At 44.5% G+C, this 20,495-nt stretch overlaps 1 protein-coding gene across 1 annotated transcript in view; it reads right to left on the bottom strand.

Moving 5' to 3' along the window:
* myo6a (myosin VIa) overlaps positions 1–20,495 on the bottom strand; it is a 164,644-nt gene that overhangs the window by 46,405 nt on the left and 97,744 nt on the right. Inside the window, exons 18-23 of the mRNA XM_028605164.1 lie at positions 19,194–19,364; positions 15,272–15,310; positions 14,883–14,976; positions 10,692–10,822; positions 10,506–10,583; positions 7,199–7,328 (exon numbers count right to left, since the gene is read on the bottom strand). Of these exons, the coding sequence (XP_028460965.1) occupies positions 7,199–7,328; positions 10,506–10,583; positions 10,692–10,822; positions 14,883–14,976; positions 15,272–15,310; positions 19,194–19,364 (643 nt within the window). The remainder of the gene's footprint in view (positions 1–7,198; positions 7,329–10,505; positions 10,584–10,691; positions 10,823–14,882; positions 14,977–15,271; positions 15,311–19,193; positions 19,365–20,495) is intronic.

Genomic DNA, 20,495 nt, shown 5'->3' with positions numbered 1-20,495 from the left:
CCTGAATATGCAAACTCTCTGCTTCTGGGGGAAGTTCTGAGTCTCAAAGTCGGCAAATCTGCCAAAATTCAAGAGTCTCGTGTAACTGCAGTCTGAATCGTCTTTTTGGTACGGTGCACAAATAGGCAGGCCAAAACTTGTTTACCTAAATTGATATGCGGGCCGGATCAAAATATGTGAAGGGCCTGCCTTGAGTTTGACTGATGTGTGTGGGTTAAAAAAAGGACTAGCAAAGAATTAGTTTGTACTACGTGTTGTGCGACCATGTCAGAAAGGTAATGTGCTTTTAGCTGCTCTAGCTGTCTGAGGCTAAGGGTCCTATCTTGCACTCAGCGCAATTGCCTTTGTACACCGACGCATGTATCATTCCTATTTTGCACCCGACGCACGTCGGACTTTTCCCTCCACGGAGGCACGTCGGTAAATTAGGGAATGTATTTGCGCTCCCGGGGGTGGTTCAGCAAAAAGAGGAGGCGTGTTCCGGCGCATACGTTACTTGGTGCTATTTTGCAGTTTCAGAAAACAAATCCGCCACTGACCAGGAAAAACCTGGTCTAAAGTCAGTGGCGCTAGTCTATTTTAGGGGCGCATGCTTGGCCATAATGTAGCGTGTGCACAACGCGCATACACTTCTCTCATCTAAACGGACGCAGCAGTTCCCATTTTTGCAAACCATACATAATTACAAAGGAAAATATTACTGAAAATGCGCTTCAGGTGTTTGGATAGATCAGGAGGCACTTTACAGTACAGTCCTCAAAAAGTCCCAGCATTCTTTGTGGCTTGTTGTGTGTTACACAACATTTCCATGAATCATGGATGTGTTGATGACATAAATGAGGAAATATTAGAGGACTTAAGGAGACGTGATGTTGAACTATGGCGGGATCTGGTCCGGGAGTAATGCGCAATGTGCTCCTGGTGGAGTGGGTGGACGGAGATGGAGTGGGGGGGAAGAGGAAGGGGCACAACAGGAGCAGGTGGTGCGTTTGGAGACCCACGCTCCATGGCTGTAGCAATCCTCTCCAGACTTGCGCCTGACAGGCCACAGCAACATCGCCACCCGGCCAAGACGGGCATTTATTACCTTGCTGCATCTCGGACAGCTCCCGCTGGCGTGCGCCAGGCAAATCCGCCGTTATAATAGCAATCCGCCATGGAACAAGCGCGCCTGCTCTTAAAGGGAATGTGAGATGACGCTCTGATTGGTTTATTGCACGTTACGCCCAAACCACACCTAGCTACTTCAGACCAACCCATTTTAGATTTGCGTCGGGCGCAAGACTCGTTTATCCCGCCGGTATAATAGCAACAGCGCCCGAAATCTGCCCACAAAGCTACTTGCGTTTTGCGTTTCATACTTGCGTTTCAGATCGTTAAAATAGGGCCCTAAATGTTTAAAGACGGGGATAACTCTACGTTTCCAGACAGTCTCGGACTTGACAGAGGTCCAGAGGTGATTCCTGCATCTGCCTTTCGTTCTGGAGTCACGGTTCACGGTGTGCCAAAACCTCTCTCTCTCTGAGGGTTAAGCACAGCTCAGACCAAAGATTTCGCGACGAGTTGAAACTTGCAACTACTTGCAAAGCGTCGGTCTGCAGTGTTCTGAAACCTGCCAGTTTCCACCAATAAGACAAGACGGTGTATCTTCTCCATAGCGATGCCTCTTTGTACTTCTGTCCTAACTTCCGACTTTTAGGCTTTTCGTAGCTAAATACATCATTTGTTTTGTCTAAATATGCATGTGGATGACGTTAGTGATGGCGAGAGGCGCTCCCTCTCTTCACTCTCTAGCACGATGAGCCTCCGTTAACAGCTTGTAACAGAAATAAAAGGATTATGGATCATTTTATTGTAGCTGACTCCACCAGGTGACTTCTCTACTGGCTGTAGAAACAGGAGACGTCTCTTACGTTCTAAAACCAGCCTCTGGAGACTGGTCCAGCTGAGTCGCAGCTTGTTAAATTTCATCCCGAGATGGGACTTGAAGAGCTTCTGGACGGGGAACCTTTGCAAGGTTTCCTGGTGATTTCCTCCCCTGCCAACTCACTGCCAAGTGATCATCCACTAATCGATCAATCTTTGGCCCCGAGGTGTTCTGGCAACACACACACTTATTGACTAAGCTTCAACATGGTCACCAAAGATGTCCAACAACAGAAAACCACTCAAATCCCCCCCCTCCACCCTTTGTTACTGGGACTACATCCATGGAAGACAGTCAAAGCCTTCCTTTCCATCTCACACAGTTGCACAGAGGGGACCCTCTTGTTTTTTTCATTTTTGTTTGGATTATTTTTGGGGGGCATTTTAGGCCTTTATTTGATAGGACTAGCTTAGACATTAAAGGGGGAAGAGAGAGGGGGAATGGCATGCAGCAAAGAACCGCAGGTTGGAATTGAACATGCGGCGAGAACTGAGCCCCTGTACATAGGGCACATGCTCCCAGCTACCCTGGGACCCTCTTGTTTTGACAGAAATAGTCCACACAGTGGCCTGATACCGCGATTTGGATATTGCACTAGTCCATATTGCGATTTAGATAAAATTGCAAATAATTGTGCAGCACTGGCTCTGTTTCCTTCCCTACTAGAGAGATCACATTCCCCAACGCCCCCAGAAGCCCCAATGGTCACTTTCTACAGGACTTTAACATCCATCTTTTAGGTCATGAGCCCATAAGCAGCAGCTTGTTCTGTCGGTAAAAATTCCAATATCAACGCCGATACGATAGCTGAGTTTAGGAACTGATACTGAACGTGTTACTCTACCTTTTAAGTTTGGACTATGGGGATGTTGGACTAACTTACCTACCTATGTTGTCTAAACGCAAGCAGCTGTACAGAAACTTTGGCTAAACAGTCTAACATGGGAAAAAGCTTAAATCAGGAAGTATGTGATCAAAGAATACAGTAGTATTGCTTTTCCGCATTTTCTTTCATATCTACAATGTTATAATGTGGAATATCCTTTTAAACGTGACCAAAGACATCCATATGAGCCAAAACCTCAGATGTCCCACTGTTCTGAACGCTTTCGGTTTCAACAGTTTTTTATATTTATGATCATTCATTTAGGTCCTACCCTCACCTATGGTCATGAATGCTGGGTCATGACCGAAAGAACGAGTTCTAGGGTACAAGTGGCCTGAAATGGGTTTCCTCAGGAGGGGGGCTGGCGTCTCCCTTAGAGATAGGGTGAGAAGCTCAGTCATCCGTGAGGAGCTCGGAGTAGAGCCGCTGCTCCTTCGCGTCGAAAGGAGCCAGTTGAGGTGGTTCGGGCATCTGGTAAGGATGCCCCCTGGGGGCCTCCCTGGGGAGGTGTTCCAGGCACATCCAGCTGGGAGGAGGCCTCGGGGAAGACCCAGGACTAGGTGGAGGGATTATATCTCCACGCTGGCCTGGGAACGCCTCGGGATCGCCCAGTCGGAGCTGGTTAATGTGGCTCGGGAAAGGAAAGTCTAAGGTCTCCTGCTGGAGCTGCTCCCCTCACGAACCGACCACGGATAAGCGGACAATGCTGGATGGATGCTTTAGGTACAGCACCCTGGCCTCGCCCACAGTGCACAGCCCTATCCTTCTGGCAACCGTTAGCTATGGACAGAGACGGTTTAGAAATGAGACAGCCCAGCTCAGAGGAACTTCCTGTCTGTGTCCCGTGGGTTTGTCCACCGTCACGCCTCTATAGGAGACTAGCGGGACGTCCTGAGTGGACTGATTCCAATGGGAGAAGTAAAACGTTTCACACAGATTTTGAGCGATTCTTTCGCACCGTAGTCACCAAGTAAATATTTGGAGACATTTTTCACAAGCCACATATCTCCACATTATTCTGACAATACATTTTTCATTTCTTAAACGGACACATCAGGAGAAAAGTAACTTTGACGTAAGTTTGAGACCTGTTTCTGTCTCAGGATCAAACTCTTGCGAGATCTGGCAACACAGAGAAGCTAAGGTCAGCAAACGTTCACCAACTTCCCATCAAAAGTAATGTTCCTAATGCTAAATATGTGTGGGTAAATATCTAATGCTAGGAAAAGAAAATATTCATAAATTAGCAAATATAACTTTTCATCCATCCACACGACATTCACTACACTTTCAAACGAGGCCACGCCCCTTTAGGAGACAGGAAGTGTGTACCGTTTCCTACCGTTGGCGCAGCGTGTGATGCACTAGCTTCAGTTATAGAGAATCCTTACCGCTCAGCACACGACGATGCTTTCAGTTTTTTCAAGTTGATGTTTTTCAGTATGTTTGAAAAGAAAAATGAAGGTAGTTCAGTTCTCCTATAGAAGAAGGCGCCCAACACGATTGGATGCAGTTCCTTTTTTCAGGCAAACAAGAGCCTGGTATACACATCTGTATTTGTTCACGCCGTCAACAAGGCGGAGTATGATGCTGGATTTAATAGAAAACTATGAATCTGACCACATTGGGAAGGCAAGTGTACTGATCTGTGTATTTTAATGTAAATATATAATAAAGGTTTTTACTAAGATTTGATTTCAGTCTCCAAATAAAGGAGAAATAACTGTCATATTGAAAAATGTCCTGTCATCCTCCTTGATGTTCTGCATTATTGTACACTGATGTATTTTGACTAGCTTTCATACACTAATATAGTTTAAATTCTGTTACATCTGCAGAATTTAAACGCCATTATCTGTGATTCGATTTCATCCCGTCTTTGCAACATAGATGCTTTTTTTTCCTGTTGTGCCAATGATGCAGTTTTGAATTGAACTGAAGTGAGAAAATTAGAGAGATATTAAAAAAAAAGGGAGGGAGAGCCGGAGAGATAGAGGGTGAAAGATGAGAAATCGATAACATCGCTGCATTCTGCCAAATTCATTTCATCTGGTTATGGCCTCAGAATATTTAATGTCTGCGCCATAAATAACAGACTGAATTAATGGCTTTCCATTTACTGAACACAGACTGCTTAAAAAAAAAAGTCTAGTTAACTGCTGCTGTAACACTATACGTCTTGTGGATTGGAAACGTATTCATTTTTAATCAGATATGATGATATGCTTCGGCAACACTTGCTTCTGTTCAGTTCCAGCCAATGAAGCTCAACTTCGATTTGATCGATAAAGAGAACAAAGAGTGTGAGGCAGAGATAGAGTGACATGATGAGAAAGAAACAAGAGCGATATATACAGCGGTGGAAGAAGTATTCAGAGTCTTTACTGCAGTGAAGGTACTAACGCCTCACTGTGAAAACACTCCACTACAAGTAAAAGTCCTGCATTTAAACCTGACCTAAAGAGAGAGAGAGAAAATATACAATACAATATACAGACACAATTAGTTATGATCTGTAGATCCGTCCACAGTGACTGACACAAACTGTCCTCAGACGCTGCAGCGATGCCACTCCTCCAGCAGCTCAGCCCCGCATTATTAACAGCAGCACTGCACACCGCCCATTGTTTGTGTTTTACTGTTGCACTCGGCTCCTTCCACAGGGCCCCTGGGTGTTTCTGTGAGCCATCTGTCCATAACGATCCATCTCTTGTTTGCGCAATCCAATTTCCAACAGCCCTGCCCCGACAAAACTCAGGAGTAAATGGGCTGAAAGTGACGGCAGAGGAGCAACAGAAAGCACACACTGTGTATACTGTGTATAAATGCATGGAAGCTACGGGGCATTCACACCAACAACAAAATAACAAACAGCAATATGCTGCAGGGTGGTGGGGGGGGAGGGGGGAGTGTCAATGAAACAATCCATTTGTGTGATGTCCTGTTGTGTTCTTAAACCCCCCCCAACAAAGCACAAGTAGACTTTATATTTCACAGTTACTGTTTTCCGCCAGATCGTTTATAGATAAAGCCGTTTCCGAGTGCAGTTGAAGGCAGCTTCATTTCACAGGAGAGAACGAAAAGAGAGGGGCGAGACATAGCGAGTGCTTTGTTGTTGCAGGAAACATTCAGCTATCACACAAACTCCCGGGCAGGTCAGTGCAAGTGTTTGGTGTTTTAAATCTTTCTTGTGGCGGCGATAGAGGCAGTGATGTTTCCTGTACGGGACTCTCACACCGCCTCAAACCATAGCTCAAAACACACTGACAAGTCTTATTTCTGGTTACATAATTGGCCACCGCAGCATTTTTCTGAGTGTGTAGCCTGCAGGCAAACCTCGCCACAGCCTAGACGCACTACCCCCATTCAAAATGAATGGAAAGACCTGTGTTCTGAACGCGGCCTTACTCGTAAAGTAACCCAGGTCCAGGCTGATACAACACAACTGCAGTGGTATGACTTGGTATTGACAGGTGGAATATTTGAAAATCAATAATTATTTATTTATTTATTTTTTTATTACATTTATATCTGCATTTTTGCCAAAACCTCGAGACTTTCAAACATCAACATGGCATTTATTAAATGTATTTGTGTCAAAATGACATATGAGACATACCCCCCGGACCCTCCTACACTAATACATTTCTGACAAAAGCCACTGGTCCGGGCACGCATTTATCCCCCCATTACGGGGGTGTGATAGCCGTATATATTTTACTGTCAAAATGAGTCGGCTGTGATGGGGTGCTGCCCTTCTATCGCTAGCTAGGTGGACAAATTCATTCAGCCAGCCGCTGTATTAATCACTGTGGGTTGACACAACATTAGCTGAGGCATTATTATGTGAGCTAGCGGGCTATCAAGACTGCTGTAATTCACATTAAAGGTGCAGTAGCTAAGCCTTATAAAACTAACTTTCTGTCATATTTGCTGAAACTGCCCCTATGTTCCAGTAGAACTACATGAAGCAGGTAATCCTCTGGCACCACCTACAGCCTATAGTGAGATTTGTAAAAATCCACCTCTCCCTGTTCAGATGCACCAATCAGGGCCAGGGGTGTCTAATTGCGTGTCAACCGCTGCTCATGCACACGCTTTCATTCTCCCTTGTGGGGGGAGGGGCTTAGGAGACCGTTTTGGGCTTTAGCGGAAAGGGGGGAGGGACTGAGAAGTTGTCAATGTTAAAATGTTTTGCCTAAATCCTGGATCTTCATAATCCTACCTACGGCACCTTTAAACTGAACATTTAAAAAAAAAAAGGATGCTACCCGGAATCTGCAATTTCGAGAGACAAATGGTAGAGAATCGGTCCCCCTCACTTTGGTAATTACAGCTACACCCCTGGATGACACCCCCCCCTTGATGGTATTTTGTCTGCTTACGTTTGATGACGGACAGAGCGCACCACTGGACCTTCTTCCAGCGGCTGTGGATAAGCCACTTGTTGACCTTCTTCACCAGCTCTGCCAGGTGGTCCGGGTCCGACTTCATGATCTGGTCAAACTCTTTGAACTGAAGCAGAGGCAAGAGAGACACACGGTCAGACACAAAGGTGCAAAACGTTGTTTGTAGCTGAGAAACGCTGACTGATGATCAATGCAACACCACCCTGATTAAGTCTTAGTTAAGACTGAGAAAGTAATGTGTGGAAGCATTTTACATTCAATGGACAAAGTGTTTGCTGACTTTGTAAAAAGCAAATGCCTCACAGCAAAGCAAAGCCAAGGCTCCACCAATTTCCCTGCATTCACTGTGGCTAATTGCAATTGTATAAAGGATGTAAACAAGCTGGTGGTTTCCTCAACATTTGGCATCATATTGCCAAACTCCATTCCTATACAGTACAGATGTTTTTCATTTTTCATATACTACCGTCACAGCAATACCAATTCATATCTATCATATATATCGTAGTCTGTGACAATCCATTTCATAAAGCGTGGCCAGAAGCATGAATGTAAATATTGATTTGAGCTATTAAATTTTTTCTCTTCGCCATTCATGCATCTTTAATAACAAAGTCACAGTTCACACCAGTGCTGCTGAATGCCTCCTAACACTTACAACTCTTGATTTACAAGTCTGCAGAGAGCAACTCTGAGACAGCGCGGCTGATGTTTGTTGTGTCTTGATCAGTGTGCTGTGGAAACCTCTGACTTTCTAAACCTTGAGAGTCGTCGGCTGCTGCTTTAATAATGGAAGAAGATGGCTGAATTCACATTATTTTTTTCTCAACTGTCAACAACGCGGAGATAATAGGACCCCAGGAAGTGCCCCAAGATTTGAAGCAAATTGAAAATAGCAGCTCCTGGCCCGTCACGTGATGCCCTGGGGCCCAAAAAGACTTTTCCCCAAAGACCAACATGGCAAAAGAGATGTCTGTAAATCAGTGGAGATTTTTTTTTGATCGTCACAACCCATGTGAAATGACTTGTTTGAATTTCAGAATTTGACCCATTCGGTCTGATAACATTTGGAAAGTCTAGAGCATGATTAAGTCATTTATTTCCCATTAAAGTTAGTGGATAATTTAGTTATGCTGCGTTCCAGGCAACCCGTAACTCGTGTTTTCACTACCTTCTTCTCGTGAAAGTGCCCTGGAACGGCAGTCAAACCCCTAACTTACTCCCCGTGAACTGGTACCAGATGGTTGTACTCCCAGTTACAGTTTTTGACGTCACACACACATAAACAACAATGGTGACCCCTGTTGATGCTGTACAGACACCGGTTATTAACGGTGAGAAATAGAAATAAATACACATAAATAGGCAACGTAAAGTAACTCCGCACATTGTAATCAAAACAATACACATACGATTGTGTACTATTACAGGTTATGTTTATTAAATGAAGCCCACAATATGTCGGCGACTAGAAATCGCTAGTATCAGCTAGCGCTAGCTAACGTTGTCGTGACTTTGCCTGGAACGCTACCAAGTCGTGAGTCGTGACTTGAGTTCGGAACTTACTGGCTAAGCGTTGTGTCTGGAATGCAGCATTAATATAGAGATAACGTGCAGATGTTTTTTTTCCCTATCGACCAATCGATTGGTTAAAGAGTAGGTGTAATTTCAGTCAACCGAGATTTGTTTAGTTGAATACAACCCTTATTATTGTTTTCTTAACAGCTGTGCATGTCTCGCACGTATAATAAAACCTGGATACAGCGTTCAAAGCGGAGCCTCATCCATTTCTATGAAAGTTGCTCAGTGGCGCAAAAAAAGTTCCACTTTCGCGCACAAAATGACCCGGGTGATTGGCACAGCTTCTATAGAGCAGGCACACTAGAGACCTACGCCGACTGAGCCAGCTACTTCTGGTTTAGCGCTCTGCTAACTTGAATGGAGATTATTCCATTCAAGTTAGCCATTATTGATTGATTTAAAGCAACACTAAAGCACTTTTCTGCTTTGGTCCCTGTACAGGTTGGAAGCGGAATTGTTCATTACCTCGCTCTCATTCAAACTACAGACCTGCTTCCCGATCTGGCAAACTTGCATAGCGCGGTTATAGCCGATAGAGGGCCGCAAAGTGAATGCAGAAGTGCCGTTCACCCTGTAACGAGTTGATGAACCACTGAAACGATTTTGGAAACATTATTTTAAGGTTCATTATTTTGGTGCAAGTTTTCCAGATCGGGTAGCGGATCTGTAGTTCGAATGAGACATAATGAGACATCGGTAATGGGACATTTCCGCTTCCAACCTGTAGGGGGACCAAAGCCTGAAAAGTGCTTTAATGTTGCTTTAATCGTGCGGCTCTTCTAGACTTTCCAAATGTTATATGACCGAATTATTCAAATTCTGACAGCAAAATAAGTCATTTCGTCAAAAATGGGCCCACTGATTTACAGACATCTTACGGGAAAAAGTATTTTTGGGCCAGGTGGCATTACGTGACGGGCCGGGAGTTGTTATTCCACTGTTTGGCCGCTATGTTCAATTTGCTTCAAATCCCGGAGTACTTCCCAGGGTCCTAGTATCTCCTTATTGTCGGCAGCTGACCCTCAAGTATCAGGTGTCTGAAGCTTCACCCTATCATGTTAACAGATAGAAAAGAAAGCCTTTTCTCATTTATTATAACTATAAAAAGGATCTCTGTGGCTGTGGTGTGTCCTCAGAATCCAGATTAGCTAAGGCCAAAAACCTTCTGTAAACTCCAACCGTCTTTGGCTCCTTGCAGGCCTAAAACAATTACTTAAAAGAATGATGTGGTGTTACGTTTATCACGGCGGCGCATCGTTGCCTCTGGAGCAAACATCACATCCCTGGTGCTTCCCACGGGGACGTGAAGAGTAATGAAAGCAGCCAAGTTCAGCCAGCAGAGGATGTGTGTATTCATTCAATCCTTGGAGCTAAATCTGCAGTGTCAGAGTTACAGAGTTTGTCCTGCACAGTGTGTACCGAGGTCCTCTGCGAAAAACACACATGCACTTCCACAAAGCCCCCCCATGAAAAACACACGTCTAACCCAAAACGTGATGAATTATTCATCAAGTGGAGAAATAAAAACCCCAGCTGTCGGCCTCTGGTTCTTTAGGGAAAAAAACTCATCTCACCTCAACTCAGCAGCCAGGATGACTAATGTGCTTTCCCTCTGAATCTATTGTCTTTCTTTGGGGTGAGGGACAATAACAATATTAGCTAGTGCGACTGGGAATAGTGCAGGTTTTGAATAAGGTCCCACCTTCCCAGGCCGGAAAAACACTCTGGTCAGTCCGAACTTGTAGTCATTCTCATTCAGCCCCAGAGCTTTGAATAAAGCCTGCAACACAAAAACACAACAAAAATCGGTAAACGTGGAAATGTGGATGCATTGAATCGATAAATAAAGCACGGATCGGGGACCGGCGCCGGGGCTCGGAGGACTGACCTTGCAGAAGAGGCGCGGGTCGAGGCGGGTGAGTTTGGGCGGCATGTACTGCTGGTACATGTTGTAGAGCTCGTGGAAGGGAGCCCTGGAGGGGAAGCCGCCCTGCATCAGGTCCAGCACTGACACCATACCTACAGAAGCAACAAAAGGAGTCACAGAGAGAGAATTTCATTGGACAGCAAGTTCAAGTTCCTTCAGTTGCCAGGTCAGCTTGAACCATGTTTATTTTTTATTTTTTCAAATTAGGGTTTCACATACCCTGGAAATCCAGAGTTCTCGCGAGAGCACAATTTGAATTAGCTCAGCGAGTCACTATGGCATTCAGTAATGATGCTCATTAACTATGGCCGTGTAGCAGAGCTGCACCAATCACATCGGCGTATCTGAGGCGAGCTAAACAGATGACGACAGTGTAATTAGTAAACATTGCCAGATGGCTACGGATGAACACCAGTTGTTTGAGACGGCTTTCGCCACTACAATGAACGAGTTAGACTTGGCTTTTTATCTAAAAGAGGAACAGAAGACGGCGCTCCAATCGTTCCTTTGCAAGAAGGACGTTTTTGCTGTTTTGCCGACCGAATATAGCAAGAGTTAGCTCTGCTGGTAGCTAAGAGTTTAACCTACCAGTTAGCTCCGCTGGTAGCTAAGAGTTTAATCTACCAGTTAGCTCCTCTGGTAGCTAAGAGTTTAATCTACCAGTTAGCTCTGCTAGTAGCTAAGAGTTTAACCTACCAGTTAGCTCCGCTGGTAGCTAAGAGTTTAATCTACCAGTTAGCTCCTCTGATAGCTAAGAGTTTAATCTACCAGTTAGCTCCTCTGGTAGCTAAGAATTTAATCTACCAGTGAGCTCCTCTGGTAGCTAAGAGTTTAATCTACCAGTGAGCTCCACTGGTAGCTAAGAGTTTAATCTACCAGTTAGCTACGCTGGTAGCTAAGAGTTTAATCTACCAGTTAGCTCCTCTGGTAGCTAAGAGTTTAATCTACCAGTTAGCTCCTCTGGTAGCTAAGAGTTTAATCTACCAGTTAGCTCTGCTGGTAGCTAAGAGTTTAATCTACCAGTTAGCTCCTCTGGTAGCTAAGAGTTTAATCTACCAGTTAGCTCCTCTGGTAGCTAAGAGTTTAATCTACCAGTTAGCTCCTCTGGTAGCTAAGAGTTTAATCTACCAGTTAGCTCCTCTGGTAGCTAAGCGTATGGGGCTTTGGATATGTCACCCCGTGTATTGTTGTGATTGGTCAAGGTGTTATCCAATTGCGTGCAGTGAGATTTTCAAATGCATGCTTGGTGCCGCCCCTCGAGTTGGGCCGTTTTCATTGCCAGACCCTTAATCTTTCTGATTTGGGTCTGGATTTCCAAGCAAGTTTCACCAAGTCAAATTTAAGACTTTAAGACATTTTTAAGACCATTATGAATTAAATTTAAGACCTTTATCAAACAACAAAAAAAAGTCAGATGTCAGAGTGCAGAAACATCATCTGAAACAATTCCCAGATTTTGTCATTGGCGAATTATATTTGGACTAATGACAGAAAGAACTACAACACTACAGAATTAAAAAAGAACACTGTAAAGCTGCAGGAACATTTCAATGGCCAGTAGAGGTAGCGTTGTAGGAAAATTATTTATATCATATGAAAGATGTTTTTTTAATTTAATTGAACACAAAAAAAGAAGTCGGCAGTGGTGTTTGAAAAAGCTCTCAGGACTTTTTTGAAAACACGGTTTACTCTGTAGGATTATAATGTAAAACAGACGCTGTGTGAACATAGTTTTGGTCTCCCTCCACTGGTTAAACAGGAAGTCCCTGCTTTATGTCTTATTATTGCTTCTACAGTGATTTGAAAATACGGATTGAGACAGGAGGTTTACAGTTCAAAGCATTTCCAAAGTCAATTAAAGTTATTCACACAAAAGGCTCCGAGGTAATCTTTTTACAGAATGTATCTCCATATGGAGGATGAAACTTTTCAGGACTTAGATTAAAAAAAACAACACTAATGTTGATGGGAAAATTCCTTTTCAGAAAGACAAATTTCCCCTTTGGATAGAAGTACAGTTTGTTTTGTAGGATTGGGACTTTTCGGTTGCTGAACGTCTAATTTTGAAGCAAACGGTGTCATGTCGGTACACACAGGCCTCCCCCATCTCATCCAAACTATCAATGTTTTCGATTCCCAGTCCAATAAAAGTGATAAAGAGCTCGGCGAGGCGCAGTATCTGAACAGGGCATCGTTGAGTTTGTGTGGATGAAAGCAGAATTGGACTCTCGGAGGATATATTTTCTTCTAAACCTGAAAGGGGGTCACTGGCTTTTTGATTAGGGACAAAAAAGTTTAAGAAAATGGTTTCAAAGTCACAAAGCAGCATCAAAAGAAGAGGAACACAGGACAAAGGAAATAACAGCAGCCAAGGACTTTGTGTTTGGAAAAAGGACGAACATGTTGAAGGATTCTTCCTTCAACATGTTACTACGGAGTTTCTTAAAAGTCAAACAAGCTAACTTTAGTTAAAAGTACATTTCAGAAACGGGTCTTTGTTTGGATGGTGTTGAGATTGCTGCTGATGTGTTGTGTCTCCGTTTGTCCTTGGTTCTTTATTCTCTCCGTTTATCAGAGGTTTGTTGTCTTCGCCAGTAAATACGCTGTGATGTGTGGAGGCTGTATTCGACCAAATAGTTTATTTAAGGGGAAGAGACGAGAAGAAACAACACAACATGGGTCCTATTTTAACGATCTAACCTCACGGCTTGAAGCGCCTGGTGCAGGTGTGTTTAGGGCGTGTCCAAATCCACTTTTGCTAGTTTGACGGCGGAAAAAAGGGTCCGTGCACCAGGCGCCTGGTTGTAAAGGGTTGTACTTAGTGTCTTCATTAATAAGAGGTGTGTTTGGGGCGTAACATGCAATCAACCAATCAGAGATCATCTCTCATTCCCTTTAAAAGCCAGGCGCGTTTGGACCTTGGAGCATTGCTGTTATGATGGAGGATTTGCACTGTAATATTTTTAAAGATGATTTTTTTGGGCATTTTAGGCCTTTAATTCCACAGGACGGATGAAGACATGAAAGGGGAGGGAGAAGGGGAATGACATGCAGCAAAGGGCCGCAAGTCGGAGTCTAACCTGCAGCCACTGCGTTGAAGTGTAAACCTCTATATATGGGCGCCTGCTCTACTAACTGAGCTAACCCGGTCACTGCACCGTAATATTTTTATTTGTAATCTTCTGCATGTGTGTGTGTGTGTGTGCTGCTGTGCGTCCCTGTGTGTGTAACAAGCATAGTGTGCGCGCGCTGTGCACGAGCCTAGGAGCATCTTACTAATGCTCTGTTAAAATAACAATGAAATGCTGCGTTATTGACTTTAGACCAGGTTTTTATTGGTCAAAGGCGCGATCACTTCCCGCTACCTCAAGATAGCAATACGCCCAGAATGCACCTGAACACACCTCCCTGTAAGACCAGCACGCCCAGAATGCACCTGAACACACCTCCCTGTAAGACCAGCACGCCCAGAATGCACCTGAACACAGCTCCCTGTAAGACCAGCACACCCAGAATGCACCTGAACACACCTCCCTGTAAGACCAGCACGCCCAGAATGCACCTGAACACACCTCCCTGTAAGACCAGCACACCCAGAAGGCACCTGAACTCACCTCCCTGTAAGACCAGCACACCCAGAATGCACCTGAACACACCTCCCTGTAAGACCAGCACACCCAGAATGCACCTGAACACACCTCCCTGTAAGACCAGCACACCCATGGGCCACAAATGGGCGCAGGTGCATTTGTTATTTAAACGACGTGGGCGCTGGACGGGAAATTGACAACTGGGTCGATTGTTTTGAACCATGCGCTTGGCGCACAGAGCCTTTTTTCCGCCGTTAAACTGTGGACCATGCACTTGAATCGTTAAAATAGGGCTCTTAGGCTTAATTAGGCTGTTTTGAAAGCAAGAAAGCAGAATGAAGCGGGATATTATCTCTTAAGTAGGAAATAAAAAAACGTAGGTTTTTTTTTTATTACCTTGCTTTTCAGGGCTTCCATAAATACCAGAGGAGTGGAAACGCTGTTTTACAAATCATACTAACACTCTCTTTTGGCTCAAAACTCGGCTTAAAAAACCAAAAAAGTAGCGATGTAAATGTAGCCTTCAAAGTTTCGTCAAGGTTTTTAAAAAAATTCCACTGACCGGAGCACTGCAGCTGGGAGAGAATCTGAGCGCCTTCAAACTGGTGGCTGATCATCTTCAGGTTTGGTTTAATGCAGCGGATGAAACTGGAGCCCTGCAGGAGCGAAGGAGGGACACATGGGGAGAGAAACAAAGAGGGCACAGACACGAAGAGTGGCAGAGAGAAAACGGCAATCAGTACAGCAACAGCAGGAACCACACACCAAATCAGAAATCCATCACATCCATTACATTCTGACTCAGGACATGATGATCTCTGCGTCTTGGGAGGGTGGGGGGAAGAGACAGAAACGCTAGGTGTTTTTCTCTCCCGATACAGAGCTGTGCTTTACTGCAGCTGTTAACATCAAATCATCAGTGAGTAGAGAGAGAGAAGAGGAAACACTGACCGTGCTGCGGAGCTTCTCCAGGAGAATATTCAGCTGGGTCTGCAGAGGCAAAAAGAAGAGGAAGATATATTTGTGTTTCTGTGTCATCAAAGTAAAAGATGATTGGAGTTTTATCGTATGAAAACCTTAGCGGGCTGAGACACAGAATAACATTTTGTGGCGGACAAGTTGAAATCTGGTTAACGTGGTTTGTTAGTTTCATTTTCACGTCATGAGAAACATCTAACTAGACACAGCTGTACATCAAACATGAAAAAATACAACACATACTGTATCAAATACCAGAAGGTTAAATCAGTTAGAACCGGACCCAAACAGAATCTGTGGATTGGACTTTTTGTTGATCCAGATTGAAACTCTGCAGAATTAAGCGATTTGTTTTTGTGTTAACATTCTGAATTTTATTTTGAATTTTTTTTTTTATCTGCCAGAAATTCTGCCAAAAAATTGTGTTTGCAGATTCTGTTTGGGTCCGGTTATAACATTTTACATGCTTCTTTACACCTTAAATAATATGTTTATGTACAAGTTTATGCTGAAGACCTTTTCTTACACTGCACTGTGACTTTTATTCTTGTATTTCATACCTGTCTTATTCTATGGTCAAAAATCTCCTGATCTGGACTGATACATTACTTTACTGGCAGCCAGGAGTCCCTAATAAAGTTTAAACTTTACAATTTGATATGCATTTGCAGGAATCCTCTTTACTCTGCAGGCTGTTAAGGGTCAAAAGGATTCATCCTTTACATGTGATGTGGCTCTCTCAAGGTTTCTGATAAGCATAGGAGTATGCTTCAAAACCGGCCAGTGCAACCCCCTTAAAAAAACTATTATTTCCTTTACATAAATAAAGATATTTGCACCATAACTTGATGCAGAAAATGCACAAATTGTTGCAGAAAAATACACCAGAATGCAGGAAATGAAGTGTTTGATATGCTCAAAATTTCAATTTTGCTCTGAGGTGGAGATCTCAACCGCCCCAATGTTGAACACAAAGTTACGCCCTTGCTGATAAGCAAAACTTTCAGAAATGTGCATCATTAAAATCTTTCTTCAATGGCTGAACTGCAAGTAGTCGCAGCGCTGCCATTGTTTAGCTTTATCCAGCTTGGAGGCCCAGTTGGGTCTTTATCTTTGTAAATATTTCAGAATATGCATTTTTTATTGTCTCCCATACAGTGTTTCCCCCTATATTTCTTTCCACAGCATGGATAACTTTAAACTATTACAAACTAAGCAAAAAAAACCGCTTCCTCAAACTCTTTTGTTATTGATGAATCTGTCCCTAGTCGCTATATATTTGCCACCCTGTAACATCTCCTCATTACTCGCAGTGTTGGCGATGCATTATTAAAGCTCATTCTGGCGAATTCTTTTTCAAGTGACAGTGGACACGAAGAGCATCTGCATTATGTGAATGTAAGTATATGTAAATGTAAATAAATGTATACTAATTAGGGCCGATAATGGAAAGGCACGAGGGCGTGCGGTGAAGCCGAACAAACGGGGATCAAGCGGTGACAGATAGTAGAGAGGACATGTCATTAGCATAACAGCGGTGTTCTCCTTTGTCCACTAAAGGCTGAAGTGACAGAAAAGTTCCCTAATCATCGTATCTGTCTCGCTTTGGCTGAGGTTCTAACAACAGTAACGCAACTTCCAATTAAAGAGCAGACAGAGGCGATCTGGCTCGAGAACTACACTGTAAGGAAACGTCGAGGTGTGTACGGTCCAAACAAACTGTCCGCCAGCTGATCTCACAGGTCAGTGCTGTCAGGGAATGTCTAATAAGGGGAGAACTTCCACTCTCGGGAAACTTCTGGCTTCTGAACTGGTTGCAGTTCCACTCTGGTTCAATATGGGGGCGCTCACGAGCAGCTGTAAAACAATGAATATGTTGACATTTTTGTAGTCTGACATGTTTCAGCCACTTGTTCACTGCTGCTACTTATGGTCACACTGTACTCTGATAGCCTCTGTACAACCCACTGTTAGGCTGGCAAAAGAAAGGTGACTTATCAACTTTGTCTGGATGAGCCATTGGAATAAGACACTGCTGTTATGATGTATATTCAGTCAGGAAAACACTTCAGGTAACAGAGCTCACAGGTAATAAGAACTCAATCTCCCCGACGGCGAGTCCTAATCCACCCTGAGACAAGCTCTGGGCTTCGATTCTCTCAAATAACAGCACAATGTTTCCCAGGGTCTTCTACACCCGTAAACAATTCTGCAGACACAGACTTAAAGACATTTTAAATGACATGAATTGTGTTTTAGTCCGATGTAAATGAATAGGTCCCAAAGCAAAACTAAATTGTACACTACTTCTTGCAAAACAGGTCAGAAGCTTACACACACACACACACACACACACACACACACACACACACACACACACACACACACACACACACACACACACACATATTTTAAATAGGCTGATGAAAATAACTGAACCATCTTCATTTCGTGGTCCCAATTGAATTTGTAAATTGAATAGCCCTGCTCCTACACACACGTCAAATAAAAGCAAAAAATGCCCCAAAATATGACCTTAAGAAAATTGTCCATTAAAAACTCTACTTGGATAAAAACACACACAGTACAGTGTAGCTCAGTGATGGACAGCATTCATCTCGGCAAGGATCTGCCATGTAGCACACATATAAATCATTTCACCGTGCGCATGAAAGGATAAAATATGTGTGCATCAAAGACACCAGTGTTCCCCACTATATCCCCATCCCCGCTTTTTTGGCCCCCGATCCCGATCTGATTTTTTAAATGTGGAATATCTTCCACGTCAGCATGGTGGCCTAGTGGATCAGGGTTTCTGCAGGTTTCACCATGTCAAATGTAAGACTTTTTAAAGACCTTTTTAAGACCATTACGAATGAAATTTAAACAAATAAAATCTGTTTAATGTCTGTGGTACAATCCGAAAGAGACCAACAACACGAAAGCTGATTGGCTTCAAAATAAGAAGTCTCATTTGTAGTCATTTGTAGAAAATTATATTTGGACTAGCGACACGACAGAATAATAAAAAAAAAAGCCCTGTAGGAACATTACAATGAGCATTAGAGGTAGCAACATTTTAGACTTTTTAAGACCCAGCGGAAACCCTGTGGATAGCACCGTGGACTCTCAGCAAGAAGGTTCCGGTATCGAATCCAGGTCGTCCGGCCATCAAAAACATGTCGATTAGGTTCTCCAGTCAGTGCCCTTGGTCAAGGCACTGGCTCAGATCTGGAGTTGGTCCCTGGGTGCTGTGATTGGCTGCCCACTGCTCCCTTGAGGGATGGGTTAAATGTGTCGCTACATGTATGTGTTAAGTGACAATAAAGTACCTTTTTGGCTTGCCAAACGGAGAGTTGCTAGACGACCCCGGCTGCAAATGACATTTGCTGTTGCTGGGGTGGTCTAGATTTCTAGGCCCCCGCTGGACAACTAAACTTAGTGACACCTGTGGTGAATGGAGAATCTTTGATTTTCATCTTGTGTTTCCTGATGTCGGCTCCAGGGAAAGTGTGGAGAATTGGAGTGATCCGCTTCTGTAAAAAACGGGTGACTAAAAAAGATGGACTTTTTTACTTGTTGCCAAGGGCTACAACCTACGAGACACTGAACAGACATTGGTGATTGGCACGTGCCATCTTGGCCCAGGTCGCTTTTGATTAAAGGCAGTGATCACTACAAGCTGATGTAAATGATCGGAGTAAGGTAAACTGGGTGAATGCTGATCACTGATCAGTTAAAAAATGCCCATATTGGCTCCGATCAGATACTTGGGATTGCAATCGGGACATACTGTACCTTGCCAGTTTAGACCACATATTTGCGATAAGACGAGTTACAGTAGATCTTGGGAGTTTCAGGTCAACAAATCATCTACATTTCACCTAAAACTCACCTTAAACTTGTTGCCGACGCTGATGAAGCCCAGTTTTCCCGCCTTCTGCTTCATGTCTTTGCTGTTGCTGGAGTTCTCGAAGAGCTCGCGGACGAAGCGGTCCTTAGACTCGCTGACCAGACTCTCCAGAGACATGTGCAGCGCGTCGTTGTTCTTCTCCACAAACTTGGTCTAAAAGAGAGGGACAATGTTTTTGTGTTCAGACATACTGCCCTGCTGGGTTAATTTAGTGCACGGTTTCAGCTTCTAACCTCCGTGCACAATTACAAAAATAAAATCTCTTTTATTTTTTTCTCTCAAATTTGCAGAAATGTTCCCACAGCCCTATGGTCCCACAGCCCTATGTTCCCACAGCCCTATGGTCCCACAGCCCTATGGTCCGACAGCCCTATGGTCCCACAGCCCTATGTTCCCACAGCCCTATGGTCCCACAGCCCTATGTTCCCACAGCCCTATGTTCCCACAGCCCTATGGTCCGACAGCCTTATATTCCCACAGCCCTATGGTCCCACAGCCCTATGTTCCCACAGCCCTATGTTCCCACAGCCCTATGGTCCCACAGCCCTATGGTCCCACAGCCTTATATTCCCACAGCCCTATGGTCCCACAGCCCTATGGTCCCACAGCCCTATGTTCCCACAGCCCTATGGTCCCACAGCCCTATGGTCCCACAGCCTTATATTCCCACAGCCCTATGTTCCCACAGCCCTATGTTCCCACCCTAGCCCCCCTATGTTCCCACAGCCCTATGTTCCCACAGCCCTATGGTCCGCCCAGCCCACAGCCCTATTCCCACAGCCCTATGGTCCCACAGCCCTATGGTCCCACAGCCCTATGGTCCCACAGCCCTATGTTCCCACAGCCCTATGTTCCCACAGCCCTATGGTCCCACAGCCCTATGGTCCCACAGCCTTATATTCCCACAGCCCTATGGTCCCACAGCCCTATGTTCCCACAGCCCTATGTTCCCATATGTTCCCATAGCCCTGGTCCCACAGTCCCACAGCCTTATATTCCCACAGCCCTATGGTCCCACAGCCCTATGGTCCCACAGCCCTATGTTCCCACAGCCCTATGGTCCCACAGCCCTATGGTCCCACAGCCCTATGTTCCCACAGCCCTATGTTCCCACAGCCCTATGTTCCCACAGCCCTATGTTCCCACAGCCCAGCCCTATGGTCCCACAGCCCTATGTTCCCACAGCCCTATGTTCCCACAGCCCTACAGCCCTATGGTCCCACAGCCCTATGGTCCCACAGCCCTATGGTCCCACAGCCCTATGTTCCCACCCTATGGCCCTAT

This window comes from Perca flavescens, chromosome 18 (assembly GCF_004354835.1).
Source record: "Perca flavescens isolate YP-PL-M2 chromosome 18, PFLA_1.0, whole genome shotgun sequence".
Classification (NCBI taxonomy): domain Eukaryota; kingdom Metazoa; phylum Chordata; class Actinopteri; order Perciformes; family Percidae; genus Perca; species Perca flavescens.
The sequence above is the reverse complement of the archived record's forward strand: the minus strand, read 5'-3'. Positions and strand labels throughout refer to the sequence as shown.